General features: G+C 39.0%; 1 protein-coding gene across 1 annotated transcript; it reads right to left on the bottom strand.

Moving 5' to 3' along the window:
- Positions 1-320: 320 nt before the first annotated feature.
- c7b (complement component 7b) lies at positions 321-12,867 on the bottom strand. The gene is made up of 18 exons (XM_071535733.1): positions 12,799-12,867; positions 11,027-11,088; positions 10,602-10,677; positions 9,162-9,303; positions 8,332-8,476; positions 7,686-7,824; positions 6,981-7,109; positions 5,840-6,083; positions 5,093-5,206; positions 4,507-4,673; positions 3,564-3,792; positions 2,927-3,098; positions 2,699-2,786; positions 2,076-2,208; positions 1,609-1,800; positions 1,074-1,170; positions 769-950; positions 321-499 (listed from the first exon to the last, which is right to left on the bottom strand). Exons 1-18 carry the CDS (start codon positions 12,865-12,867, stop codon positions 321-323), a joined length of 2,559 nt encoding a protein of 852 aa, XP_071391834.1.
- Between the last annotated feature and the right edge of the window lie 2,598 nt (positions 12,868-15,465).

The following is a 15,465-nucleotide window of genomic DNA, read 5'->3' as shown; positions in this document are numbered from 1 at the left end:
ACCTTTTCAAAAGTTTGAAGCTTTTATTGTCATTTGTTTTAATCAACTTACAATGACAAAAAAAAAAAAAAGTAAAGCAATTGATTTTGGCATCAGTAGCATGTCAGTTAAACCACTAGAAAAATACTCTACATACAAATGTCTTCAATCATTAACCTTTCATCAAACATCAAAAGGAAGCACAGGATGGCACAGAAATATATTTACAGCATAAAAGTGTTAGTCTATATACATTTCAATCATTGAGATAAAAACCAATTCCCGTTTTATGTACAATGTTAGATTGTGCTAGTGTCAGTAAGATAAAACAACAGCCGTCTCTATTCCGGGCAAGCGTCAATACTGATCACCTTGACCTGCTCCCCTGCACACCTTCTAGCCCCCACCTCACATTCTGTCATCGCCTTGGCAACGACGTCATCTCCCTGGGTGACGCACAGGTGGGCGGAGTCTGTGGGACATTCCGTGGGGTTCTGGCACTCACATTTTCTCGCTGATTCTAGAATGAAACATAATGATTTTATATGGCAATGCTGTTTTACACACACACACACAAGATTTCAAGATTTCAACGAAATTGCGTTTGCATCTCCCTGAGTTTGGGTTACAATAATAAGAGAGTAGTTAGTGTAAAACTTAAGATGAGTTAGTTCAAACTGAAAAGTAGTCAAAATAGAAATTATTCAAGCAGAGCAGTCTGTATCATGTCAACACACACACACACACACGCACACACAAACACCTATTAAAGGGCCACAACAGACTAACCTTGACATATTTCGCCTGGTTTGCAGTTTTGGCAGGAAGTGAACGTCTCCTTCGGCCAGTCACAGTCGCTGTCATTGGCCAGAGTGAAGCTCCGCCCCAGACACCGCAGAGCTCCAAGTTGGCACACGCTCAGTAAGCGGGTTTGGCCTGAGTCACGTCTGGCACACAAATGCAACGAAGCCCTGTATGAAAACCATATAGAGAGAGATTATAATTATTTGTGTACTTGTACAATTTAGAATAGGGATTTCCCCAGTCTTCTAGATGTATTATAATCATAAATGCCTGTCGAAAATCATACTCACTGGCACTGGTGTGGCATTTTACACACACACTGAGTGTTTCCTACAGTCTCCCATGGTTTACAGTTCAGGCCAGATGGAGGGGAGGGAGCTGTTGGCGCTGCCAGAGACAAAAGAAAGCAGGATCGGTGTGTACTCCACAGTAACACAACCTAAATTTGGGTTGGATATGGAATCTGAGAGGAGGTGTTGGTTAGACTCCCTCATGTGACAGCGAGCAATGGAGGATCATTTTGCGTTCACTGAATTACACCTAAAATGTTAATAATCAAGAACAAAAAGAAATGGTGTGGATTATGAATGGGCCATGTTTAAAAGCAGCATGTCACTCCTGTCATGGTAAAACCTTTTGGTGATTTTCAGGTGATTTTGGAGATTTCCATGGTCCTTTAGAGCTTTAACAACCCTGATGGCAATAAAAACCCTACAAAACCTTTGATAAATCTTCTGAATTTTACAGTATATCTACATTTCTGAATAGTTAACTTTGTTTTAGCATACAAGGTTTTTAACAGTGATGTTTGATTCCTAAGTGTACCTTCAATGCACCTCAAGCCTGCTGGAGAGGGGGACCACTGGAGACTGGGGCTGCACATGGTCTCTGACACCTCGCCCTCCAGCTGCATCCCGGCAGGGCAGGACAGGGACACGCTGTCTCCGATCTCATAGGCTCCTTTGATTGGAGCGACTGCGACTTCACTGTTCAGTGGAGGAATCCCACATGTCGTAACTGGAACAGGGAAAGAGGGATTTGGGGCAAGACGGAATGAATAGAAGATTACGCTGACACGCACACAGAAGGGCAAAACAACATTCATGCTGGCCATAGGAAAAATCACATGGTTTAAGATTAAAAAAAGAGATAGCTGCACACTTCTCTCCATGCAAAAAAGATGGGGTTTATTCAAATATGTTTCGGCTTGCACCTTCATCAGGGAGTGTGATTCGAGGGTAACTTGTGGTTTCCTAAAGTATCTGTATTTCTGGAGTGAAGTAAATACTTACTTTTGCAATTCATTGGTCCTGTCCTCCACTCCCGAGTGTCAGTGCATTCAGCCACGGCCTGTCCAGTTAGGTAATGACCTCCTATGCAGGTGTATTCGATCGTATTGCCTACTAGGTAAAAGTCTCTGGGGTTCTGAAAAACAAAACAGTACACTCAAACACAGACCTTCATCACTCTTTCGGTATTGTTCATCATGGCTGTAAATGACAAAAACACCCTGTTCTTTACTAGGTGCAACGTTGATGCAGTGAGTGATGCATCACTGAAGTTCCTATAATCACAGAAAAGATTATTCTCAAGGGAGCTAGTTCAATATGGACTGAAAAACAAATATTGTCTTCATACGTAACGGGAAATACAGGAGAGAGGTAGAGAGATGGTTAATTAACTTCATGTTTAACACTATAGCTTAATAAAACAAACACATCTTGGCTGTATGCGTTGTACTGCCCACTTGACTAATCGGATTGCTGGCCAGAACAACCTGTTGTATAAAGCATTACTATTCTTTTGTATGAATTCATTTTAACATATAACTGAGAGCTTGATTTACGCTAGGTTTTTGGAAACCACTTCCAAATTGCGATTAATAATAATCTAACTTATGCAAATTGATTCTCACCAGAATAAACCCATTTCTGAGGTTTGGAGGCGCTCCGCATGTCTTGGGTGGGCTTACAGAAAGACTGAAGCACTGAGGTTCCATCATCCTGGACGCAAACACAGACAATAGTCAGTTTACAGTGCTCCATCTGATTACAGCCACATGGTGCTAATCAACCATACAATCATCAAGGATACAACAATAAAGTCAGACTGATTTCGTCAGGATGTGTGTGTTTTTCCTTACTGTAAGTACTGCATATCTGGTTCCTCACAAGGCTTGTGCTCCTCTCCCAGCCCAGTACAATGGTGCCCCCCTCTGCTGGGGGCGGGGTTATTGCAGCTGCGGGTCCTTGACATTTGACCTCCAGAGCAGGAACCCCAAGATGACCAACAGCTCCAGCTGCCATGAATCACCCCTGAAAGAAAAAAAAAGATTGCTGATTTAATTTATTGACTTTTTCTCTTGAATTTACAGCAAGTAAACAGAAGTTGCTTTGGCTACTATTTGGTGTTCCATATTGCTGTGTATACAGAATTGTAGGCAACCACAATGGCAGTTGATTCATTGTTAAGATTCCAACATAAGGTTTCCATTAATATCCATTAAATATCCACAGTGACACCTACTCTAACAAAATGCCTGCTAGCACAATTTCTTTTTTTTTTTTTATACCTTTCAAAGGATAGCAGGGCACTTGAACCCTTGGTTGACAAAATTATAACAGTTTTATAGACTGATCACATACAATAGACTATAGACAGTTTAGAGATAGTGAACTTCAGATTCACTTCAAATAATTTTTTAGAAAATAGAAGTGGCCTAGATAACTCTTAGGCTTATAGAAGCATAGATAAAGACTCACGTTCTGCTGGTTGCTCACCTGGTTCTTCTCCGATGACAGCACCCCCCTCACAGGCTTTCCCCGAGGTGCCGGGCTTGCAGACGCACCGACACTCGGTGCCGGTCAGGAGGGGCTGGCCGTTGTTCCGGCAGGGCCGGCAGTGACACGGGTGCTCTTCTGCCAGATACTCCTCTGTGGCTCGTTTCAGATGGAGCTTCTTCAAGCCAGCGCATTGCACTTCCTTCACCAGCTCATACAGAGGACGCAGCTGTGGTAGAGTTAAGAGTTTATCCATTTGTTTTTAGAACATGAGGAGAGAAACAAAATACAGATTGTGCAGAGAAGAAAGAAACTCAAACGGGTTTATAAAAACATCCCACCTCAAAAGACAAACAAACAAAAATCAATAAATCAAAATGACGAGCAACACACCACAACTGAATTGGATGATAGAAAGTAAATCAGTACAAAATGTAATATGATGGAAATAACAAAAGGTAACACTTTATATGGACAATGTTAATCAACTAACTATAAAGTGACAACATGTAGATCAACAAAGTGTCAATTTCCTATTGAATGCATTTCTACAGACTATGTAACCCTGACTAACCCTAAACCCAACTCAAACCCCATTTTTAAACCTAAACCTAACCTTAATCTGACCGTATTTCTAACATTAACCCCAACCCTAAAATTAACCCCAGCCCAGACACTGAACATCATAGACTATTTCCACACTATTATGATTATCATTTGAAACTCAGTGGACTTTATAGTGACACGTTATAGCCACTTGATAGGAGGTTGAGCATCAACATTGGATTATCCAAATAAAGTGTGACTTTACAAAATGCATTATGACAAGTAAGGGGAATAAAATAAATAAATACATATAATGCCCTGCCCCCCCCCCCCCCGAAAAAAAAAGTCAAAAGTCAAATGGAAAGAGAGATGCAACCAGCTGTGTTGTCTGGTTTACCTTCTGGTCAACGACTTCAGGGAAGTCTTTGACAGACGAGGCCCAGCGGTCGTAGATCTCTCCATTCAATTCTGGGTTTTCCACGTCCAGCACACTCAGATCAGCTATGAATGCAGGGTCGCCACCCCAGACGTTGGTCTTAAATTGTAAGTTGTTTGTGTTGTGTCCTGCAGATAGACAAGAGCAGTGGCTGTTTAGAGTTTAGGCTCTGTCTGTGATCGTCAGTTCTGATTTTATTTCACTTCAGAAATCCAAAACTTGCCAACATTTTGTCATCATTGAGCTGTTAGGGCATATGTGGTTTGCAGCTTAACATTCAAACAAATTAATGTAACTAGGGATGGGACAATATATCGAAATTCAATATATCAAAAATGCAAAAATGCAAAAATTAAAATCACAAATGAGATTTGTGGTTCAAAAATAAACATAATTCTGTACAGTCATACTTTGTTATTATTGAACTTTTATTTTATCATATCGTGGTTGTTATCGTGAACCCCATATCGCGTATCGAATCGTATCATGAGATGAGCAGATTATCCCATCCCTAATAACTATATTAAATATGAAAACTGTCACTCACCACTGCGGGATGATAAAGATTTAGTCAGTTTTTCACACGTGGTTGTGACTTTCTTCCTGAAGAAACGGCGTTTCACCTTTCTCCAACACCTTTGGTACTCTGTGTTTGTTGTACCTTTACATGGACAAGACAGAAACCATGATGAAGCAACACTTACATGCTTGCCAGTGCTCAAAATCACTGCCAGGCACCAAATTTTGGTATATTTTTCCCCTGATGTGTAAATCTGAGGGAGACATCTGTCACACGGATCGCTAACAACTCTACTATGTTTGCTTGTTAGGATTATGTTGAAACTGAGAATAAGATATGAAACATGAGATATTTTAAGGCTTTAACTGTTATAAAACTCTGCTGTAATATGTCTACCTTATCCTATTATATGTCTACCTCCATGTATTCTAAATGTATTGAAAACCTTAATAAGCAATGTATAGTTTATGAAAGTTATCTATTAAGCTTTGGCAAGTACAAACATTCTTGGCCCTTTGCTTTTCAATTTACTAGTTTGCTTGGCAGGTAGAGCAAAAACCAAATTTTGGACTGTCACTTACTCCTAAAATGAATTAGGTTCACAATAGTAGCATATGATACTAACAAATGAAGCTAAGTGCATGACACAAATTCATAATACTGTCTAAAAATATCCATCATTGTCTTTAAAACCCTCCTTGAGATCTCATGATGCCTGCAGCAAGATCTTTGAGTATGCATGAACAGCAGCTACATTCCCCCAGAAGTACTTACTGGTTGATTGGAGAGCCTGCCGGTCAAACTCCAACAAGGCCTGGTACTCGCCCCCTAGAGCGCCCTCTGAGAGGTAGTGGGTGCCGTACGTCTGCAGCAGCTGGCGGTAGGCTGAGTAGTCATAGGTGAGCGGCAGGGAGGACAAGGCTTTCCAGAAGCCTTCGGCCAGACTGAGGTACTGGGGGGCCGAGTTTTGGAACTGGGCCAGCTCCACTCGATTCTTCAGGATCAGAAGCTTGTGAGCCTGGATGATGGATGGGAGAAGAGTGGGAGGTCATTTTCTGTGAATTGGTGGGTAGAAACCTTTTTTTCTCTTTGGGTCTTGGTCATCCAGGCCAGGGATAGGTTCAGTTCAGCTTTAATTCTATTTTGGGGATTTGAAAACTGAATATCTTTTATAATAAAGGTTCACATATCCAGTCTAGATATATATACAGATATTTTTTAGAATGAATTTAAAGCTGCTGTAGGTAAGTGTGGGGGAAAGAGATCAATTCTCAATAACACGCCTCCCACTCTTCCTAGTGAGTGACAGGAGTGATTGACAGGCCGGAGTCCCGCCTTCTGCCTCAGACTTCTTCTTATTGGTCGGATGGGTTTCCACACATTTCACTTTGATATGAGAATAGCAAAGGAACGGAGCTACTTCTGCTTCTGAGATTCTGACACATTAACAATTTATTAACAATTTATTTTTATTACTTCTAAATATTATTCCATAAAAGTTACCTACTACAGCTTTAAAGTGAACTGACATCATCCTGGAGCAAGGCACTATAAGTAAAAAAATATCAGAGTTTGTTGTGCACAACAGTAACTAATAATTTAGCTTATCATTTAAATCTGGTGCCAATCCCCCCATTGTGTACATACAGTACATGCGAATATGTCTATTCGGCACATAATGCATCAACGCATAAACACACATGCAAGTTCTGTGATGGGATGGAAATATCGTAAAGATTAGAGAAGAAGAACTATGACTTCAAGGTTACTGCAAGAATCTGGCTGACAAAATCACAGTATAGGAAGTGGATGAGAAACACTTTTGCTAGCTCAGTGGGCAATAGCATGCATATTTTCCCTTGATAAGTAAAGATTAAAAAAGAGCTGCTTATTGTAGAGCTGCTGCGAGAGTTACCTTGTTGTCGGTGAGCTCTTTGTGGAAAGTGCGGCGGTCGTGTACAAACAAGGCGTTGGCAGTGATGTGCTGCATGTAGGACCAGGAGCTGTCATAGGATTCATCGCTCTCGTCATTGTCTACTTTCACCTGTGGCACAAAACAAAAACTGTAAACAATAGCCTACATGTATACTTCAACCGTCTGCTCCCATTAGAGCAGTTGCTGTTGGAATATCTTGTCTATTACTTCAGATATTTCAGCTGTTTGGTTAGAAAAAGAAAAGTAAGATTTTCCAGGCTTTAATGCTGAGGGAAAGTCACTTCTAGCCCTGCTGGTTGAGTTCATGTCTCAGAAAATCACCATCCATTTTCTCACTGACAACTACAAAAATATAAATAGTTAAAGGCAAACATTTTACCAGTACAGTCACTTTTGAATAGAGTTTGGATTAGCCCACAAACTGTAATTTGTGACAAAGTTTGCAATAAAACAATGTTGATTTTGCATTTGGTAGTCCACAAGTATTTATAATCAATAAGGGAGGACTGAGTGTTTCAATATAGAAATTGAATCACGGTCATGTTTATTTCAATATTCTGTAATATATTATAATGTTATTTCAGTATTCTGTAATATAAATTTATATAAAATTCCCTACTTTCTCCGTTAGCTCTGAAAACAGCCACCGAAGGGTCACATGACCTCCGCTGCCCTACCACTCACCTCAAAGTTGTATCTGAGGATGTTCTGTGGCAGCCTGTAAAGGATCTTATGGTCTCCACTGAACACCTTCCTGCACTGGCCTCCAAAGCTCAGAGTGTTAATGACCCCGGCTCTGAGTTTTCCTGTTAGCACGTCATACCTATAAAACACAACAAATACTGTTTGGTATTTGTACTGATTTTAGTAGTGTTAGGGCTATGCTTTACCCTCTGAGATACCCAGAAAATCATATAAAACATTTACAAATACATGTTAAGATACATACAAAACAGGTAAAATGGTTAAATAATATGCCATATATGACAACATAATTTTCTCACATAGACATACTGATTTGCAAGCATATATCAAATAGGAATTTGAAATCAGTAGAATACTTGAAAACTTTGCAAGCAATTTCAAAACTAACACAGCTGATCATTATGATATCAAATGCACTCATGGCTTGTGCTAATTTATGCGGCACCAACACATAGGCTCACATAGCCAACTATCTGACCCAATTATCAACCTTATTATCAGTCTCAAATGCATTTGGCTAATGGGATGGTTGACTCTGCTGGTCTAATGGGTGATATGCGCGAACCGTCCAGCTGTATGTGTCTACTCTAGCTCAGTGTGCACAGTGGCAGGCAGTTTTTCTCACCCTCTGCCTGTGAAGTCGGAGTTGGGCGGGGTTTTGTCCATCTCACAGGAGTAGTGGCTGTTCTCCAGGTCACAGCCTCTCTCGTCTAGTCCGTCCTCACAGTCCTGGTCTCCATTACACACCAGTGACTGGCTGATACACTGACCTGCAGTTTAAGATTGAAGAGTTTCATTCCAAAATTAGATATCCACCATTTAAAAAAACAACCAAAAACAAACAACAATCTTACAACGTTTTAAAGGACAGAGGGTAACTCAAGTCTTTTCTTCACAAAGTGATAACACCTAAACCAACTGGATCCTCTATATTCATTTGGGGATTATTGAACTTAACTTGCCCATTTTTAGTTACTGAAAGATTCAGCTGTAAATATACAGTATGATTGTTCTATAAAGTTGTTGTTTTTTTAAACTGCATTGAATGGATTTGTATCAGTAACGTCTTCTTTAAGATTTCAATGAGATTTCAATGATAATAACATTTTATATTTCAGCTTCTTAGGTAATGGTGACACCTGAGACCTACATGATCAGGATGTATCATTTAGACAGATCTTGTGTGGTAGAGGATTAGGGCTACATGTGAGAACAATTAACTTGAACTCCTAATTGATTAATCTAAGAATTTTGACACCAAAATCAGAATTACTTAAATCTCAGAATTCTGACTTTAATCTCAGAACTCAAATAACTTTTTCCACATGAGGCCCTAATCCTCTTCTGTAGTCTTGGCCTCTTGCTTATCTATTCAAATTGTTTAAAATACATCTCATCAGGCAATATCCTTTTTGGATGCACAACCTACAGCCATTGAGAACCAATGTAATGTACCAGAGGTGCAGCGGAACCTTTCTCCACAGCCTGTTCCCAGAGGGCATCTTTTCTGTGGGACACACGGCTGCATCTGAGTGGCTTCTCCTGAGCATGGTAAGCCCCCATACTGAGCATACTCCTCCACATGGCGAGTGCGCACCTGAAGAAAAAATAGTTTTTTAAATGAACAAAAAATAATGAACAAATAAAATGAGAATCAGAATTACTTAATTCACCAAGTACAATAATTGTTTGTGAATTGTGGTGTTGTGGCACTGATGCAGACTGGAGACAAATCAGGCTCAATCTAAGTCATGATGTGTAATGCCAATCATCTCACACACACTGTATTGCCAGGCTATTTAAAAGGCCTTTACACACACACACACACAAATACACACACACACACACACACACACACACACACACACACGTGTACACTGCTGACGCTGTGCCTGCAATACACTTCTAGCCACCATCACCATAACCTCCACCTTCTCCACCTCCACCTGGTTCATTATTATCTCTTCATTGCCCAAGGAGGTTTATTCTCTGTAGCTTGTTCCCATGGGGAATTTATAATTATAATAATAATAGTAATAATAAACTTTATTTGTATAGCACTCATCTAAAACAGGGTTTAAGAAGTGCTTTACAGCAATAAGAAACAACAGATGTTAGGAAATTACAATGCCAATCATAAAAGTAAACTGCAGATAAAAGATTAAAAAAAAGAAAAACTACAGAACAGCATAATGAGAATGTTACATAAAAGCAAGTCTGTAAAAATGGGCCTTAAGACAGGATTTAAAAGATGATACTGTGTCAGAAAGTCTGATTTCTTCAGACAGGTTGTTACACAGTCTAGAGGCCCTGATGGTAAATGTCTGGTCAGCTTTGGTCGAGAGGAAACTGCCTGAGGATCTGAGGATCTGAGACTCTGCTCCAGCTCATATGGCAGTAAGAGGTCTGTAATGCAGCTGGGAGCCAGGCCGAGCCAAATATTAATTTGGTATGTCCTTTGTTTTTATTCTGTGTGCTGTTGTACTTTATTACTGCAGCAGTGCAGACCTAAAGAGCAGAACCGCACACTGCCAAGGTAAACTGCACTGCCATCTCAGTTTGTTGTCAATTACAATAAATGGTTAAACTTGTGATTGATTCCTGACAGAACTAATATAATAACAATAGGCTGCATGGAGACACATGGTTGGAAAAATAACAGGACCTCACATACAGCACAATGCAACACATACAATAAATATTAGACTATACATATGACTCACTGCACGCATCACACATTCATGCAACATGGCAAATATTGTGGTGTGGTGAGTGTCAGGCAGTGCACTAGAACAGTTTGTTCATAAATCTAATGATTTATTTGTGTGTGTGTGTGTGTGTGTGTGTGTGTGTGTGTGTGTGTGTGTGTGTGTGTGTGTTTGTCCCTTAAAATACCTTTGCTCTGGTGCAGCCGTCACACTCAGACCATTCTCCATAAGCCCCCCATCTGCAATTCACAGGCTGTTGACAACTGAAAATGACAAGACATGGAGATAAAACCATTTATACTACATTTTCATTTTAAGCATATAGCTCACACACTAATTCAGAACAATTGTGCAACAGTAGAATAAGCTTCAATCCCTAGTAAAATTATAAGCAATCAATATTAAGAGTGCAAGGGTCAAAGCCTCAGTCTCTAGGCAATAGATTGACAAAAATGACCTATATTTCTCTGTCCCAGGAATATGTATGTATGAGAGAGAAGCAGGCTTGTTATAATCTGAATATATCACACCACTGTTTATTATCCAAGTGAAAATACTGCAATAACATGTAAATACAGCCTTCGGGGTCATGGGTTGTGTGTGTTTACCTACCAAATTGGAGGAATAAAGACGAGCAGCAGGGCCAAAGAGGACAGAGCTACAGCGAAATCCACCTATGGATAGACATCAGGGACATTTATTACTTCTGATATAATTTATAACTTCATAAATATCTAGATTCCATCATACAATCACGTCAAAGAATATTATAAAAAAAATAATTATTCTTATTCAGTCAGTATTTGATAGTTCACTGAAAATTGGAGGAAATCAATTTAACCGATAGATTTTGGCATCAAGTGCAGTTTTTCTCATAAATCACCACTTTGTCAAAACTTGTGCATGGGAACATTTTCATGAATGAGGTCCCAGTTCCTCTGAGAAAAGCCCCGCATTAGTGCTCAGCATGCATGTTGCAGCAACAACAGACTGCACCAAAACAAACAGCACATTGTCTGAATTTGTCTAAAACGAACAGAATGTTTTCACCAAAGCTAAACTGTAAATGTGATTTAAAAAAATGTCTGCATACAGCCCATAGAATCACAGCAGTTAGAGTAATTTACCTTCATGGTGTGCATCTCAGAGACAGGCCTTTTCATCTGGTCTTTAACGCTGTAAAACTCGGGGTCATATAGCCAGCAGGGGGAGATTGCTCAACAGCACCCCGAGTTCAGGAATTTCCCAGCTGAAGAAACTATCTGTTCCATCCCTCTGAGCTTCACAACGGACAAAGACCTATTTACTGCCTCCCTCCACTCGATGAGTCATGAAAAGAGATCGCATGTATTTTACCACTGCTTCAATCCAAAGCCACTTATTTTGTTGTGCTTTCAATAATCTTTGCTTGTTTATCTGCATCAATAGTGTGAGCGTATTTCCCAGTAAAGCTCTGATACCCCTGTTTGAGCTGTGTAATGCATGACTATGACTGTGGGTTTTTGTTTTTTTTTGTCATGACAGCTTCAGGACATGTGGGAGCAATGGGAATAGTTGCGTAATAACTGTTTTTCCTGCAGTGTAAGCCAGTTGGTCGCTGAGTCGGCGATATTTGTGCAAAGGTCACAGAATCCCCAGTTGGCCCGCATTATAACGCTTTTGACTGAATGACAAAATGCATGTGGAAATAACAGACAATTTCAATGGGACTGTTTTTGCTGGCACACAAGTATTAATGTAATTTAATTCAATCCATACTTCACCTTTTCAGGCAGTTTTACAGTATGAGAAGAAGTCAAGTTATTTTTATTTATAAAGGGTATTTTAAAATAAAATAGGTTAGGAATTGTCAGAAAGTGCTTTACAGAACAACAAAGGACATCAAAAACTTTAAGATATGTGGGTCTGCTTACCTGTGTGTGTATGTGTGAGTGTGTGTGTGTGTGTGTGTGTGTGTGTGTGTGTGTGTGCGTGTGTGTGTGTGTGTGTGCATGTGTGTGTGTGTGTGTGTGTGTACGTGCATGGTGATTAGTGAGAGAAATTAGCAGAAGCATAACACCAACTGTATAGGCCTCATGTTCTACAATGGCAGCAAACCCCATGTTTAAAACAGCTATCAATAATCAATATGATGATGGTCATTTTCTACCCATGATGTTTTTATGCAATTTACTGAGTTAAGTCATCTTAATATTTTTACTGTTTTTTCTTTATATGTTACATGTTTATATGTAAAGTCAGTTTCATACATATTAAGCACATCCAAAAAGAAAAAATGTTCAGTCAAGAAGTAATTTTTGTTTAGTTTCAGAAAATCCTACAGAGATTTGCATGATTAGTCCTTGTTGAGACTAACAGAAAAACATAACTGTGATGCCATGTACCTCATGTATCTCCAGTTCTAGGCTATACTTCTTCTTCTTCTTCTTCTTCTTCTTCTTCTTCTTCTTCATCGTCATCAGCTTCTTCTGCTTCCCCTTCAGTGTTTTTATTTTTATCTTCATTATTTTTATTCTATTCTCTCTTTTTATTCTCACCCTTAGTTTTAGTCTTAGTCTTATCAGGACTCTGTTGATTGCATCCCTCATCCACCACCTCATACACCTTCCAACATAATATCTTAAAAGATGCTGCCTTTTTCCATTGCTTGGGTGTCTACAATTCTTTCCAAAAATGTCTGAAATCCTTTTTTTCTCTCAGAAATACATTAATCTTTGCCATCATTTTAATAATCATTAACTCTTGCATTGATTATTGTTTGTCACTTGATGATGATTTGTCTGTATAATCAGCCATTTCTCACAGTTGATGTGATCCAAAAACTGTTGTCATAAATATAGGTCTATAAAAATAATGTTAGTTATGGCTACCATCTAGTGGTAAGTTATTTTCCCTTGTGGAGACTCGCACCAAGGTACTGTTTTAAAATATCCCTTGCTCAGTGCACTGATGTGTTTTGTCCATAAACGAAAGCTGTTCTGAAATAAATAAATCACTTGCTTGACTGTGTTATAATCAAACAAAAAATAAAGTCACTAGGCAACTCAAATCATAAAATCATTACTTTATGAGCCAGGCAAGGAGAGTTCAAGGCTATTTGGAGAGACACAAAAATGTTTAAGGAAGGGCCATTAACTAATTAGAGAGGTCCAAACTCCTCTAGTATATACCCTCAAATTTCCTCAAATTAAATAATGCAAAATCAAAGGGTGAATATGAGTCACTCCACACGTTTCTGTAGTCTGGCCCTTTTTGAACTCTTATTGATTGAATGGAGAAACAGGTTAGTAGAGACTGATGCTAGTAAGAAGAAAAAGATGGACTCTGTGAGAACTGAGCCAGTGAGCAGTGTGTACAGCGTGTGTGTGCATGTGTGTGTGTGTGTGTGTGTGTGTGTGTGTGGGTGTGTGTGTGTACTGTGTTTACTGATTACTTTTGGTAGTCATGGTATGGCTGGGGACACTGGGCCAGCAGTTGTTAAACCCCATATAAACCAGAGTAATAATAATAATGATAATAATAATAATAATAACTTTATTTGTATAGCACTTTTCAATACATGTAACAAAGTGCTTCACAACAGTCAATATAAAGCACACAAACAAACCAAAATAAAATAAAGCTTTTTTATAAAAATGTGTCTTAAGAAGTTAAATAAAACAGGGAAGTGACTCTGCAAGCCTGATCTCCTCTGGCAGATTGTTCCAAAGTTTAGGGGCCCTGACAGCAGAGTAGAGCCTGCGATCCTTAAGCAGTAGCAATAGAAGTATAGGTTATAATCAAAGTGTGATCAGGACGATCAAGCTAGACAAATTACTAAAACACAACAAACACTAACCCATATAGACTTTTGAATGACCTGCCTGAGGACTTCAGGCTGACAAAATTTCTGATGAAGGCCTATGTAGCTGCAACATGTGCGCCACCAGCTATTTTAATGTTTTAGCCCAACTTAATAAAAGCTTTTTTAATAACCAGATCCACTTGAGTGCCTTGGATATCCTTTTTTCCACTGACAAAATTTTATTTTAAATTACTTCTTTAAATCACTTAGGCTTACTTTTATGTTGCTATTGTGTTTTGGTGTGCTTGTGTGATTGTTTCTTATTACTGTTCTGCTATTCTCCTATTGTTTTTTTTTCTTATTCATGTGTTCTTCTCTAGTTATTTTATTTACATTTGCTATAAGTAAATAGGACCCTGCCCCGTTTGTGTGTAGACCTAATATAATTTTATATCAAGTTCCCATGCAGTCAAGCCTTTTCTCATGTAGTTTTGAAAGCAGCCACCAGAGGGCGACATGGTGGCTTTCTGTCCCACTGCTGATTCTCTGCTCCTTGGTAACCAGGGCAACGCACAGGAACAGACCTGTTAACTGACAAACTGGCTGCTTGCTAACCAAGCTATATTTCACATTTACAAAGAATAAAGTAATATTTAAAAAATCAGAGTTAGCTACACAATGGGAATGATGCTGATTTATCCACTTGTGAAGGAGCCAGAAAGAGGATCCTGGATTTGATGAAGGTAAGTTAGCTTTTCTAGTGAGAAATCTCCCTGGTTGCACAGATTTATAAATTTAAGATTGTGATCTGTAAGCTAAGTTGTCATTTGCATAATGCTAGAACCAGTAGCGGCAAAATATAGCCTAGTGTACACTGTCTTTGTAATAAAGTTACATTTAACACTATGTTAACTAGTAGCCTACTTTGCTAATATATCACATTTGTACAGTAAACAATGATTCTTACACATCAAAAGGCTAACTCAAACAAACAAAAGTGAGAGTGAAATACATATGCATGGATACAATAATATAAATAAAAAAATGAATGAATGAAAAATCTCACCGAGATTACCTTTCAGACAAACCCTTTTATTTCTTACTGTAGTGGCATAAATAGATAATGAATGACATAATGTCATATGGATTTGTGCTTTACGAATATAAAATGTGCTCTTTTCTAACCTCGCTGGCCCGAGTGTGTGGAATAAGAAGAACAATAGTTATAGAGTAACCATGCAGGATGTTCTTGCTGAATAAAGCAGGT

This window comes from Centroberyx affinis, unplaced genomic scaffold (assembly GCF_046629955.1).
Source record: "Centroberyx affinis isolate AG114_WGS23_722 - 3 ecotype Tasmania unplaced genomic scaffold, CSIRO-AGI_Caff_v1 ptg000180l_1, whole genome shotgun sequence".
NCBI classification, from domain to species: Eukaryota; Metazoa; Chordata; class Actinopteri; order Beryciformes; family Berycidae; genus Centroberyx; species Centroberyx affinis.
The sequence above is the reverse complement of the archived record's forward strand: the minus strand, read 5'-3'. Positions and strand labels throughout refer to the sequence as shown.

Bases quoted from the DNA above. Each gene is read 5' to 3' on its own strand.
- c7b (XM_071535733.1), bottom strand. From the start codon at position 12,867: ATGAAGAAGAAGAAGAAGAAGAAGAAGAAGAAGAAGAAGAAGTATAGC. The intron at 7,110-7,685 runs GTGAGTGGTAGG...TTTGTGCCACAG, and splicing joins TCCTCAGATACAACTTTGAG to GTGAAAGTAGACAATGACGA. The intron at 3,099-3,563 runs GTGAGCAACCAG...TTTTTCTTTCAG, and splicing joins TGTCATCGGAGAAGAACCAG to GGGTGATTCATGGCAGCTGG.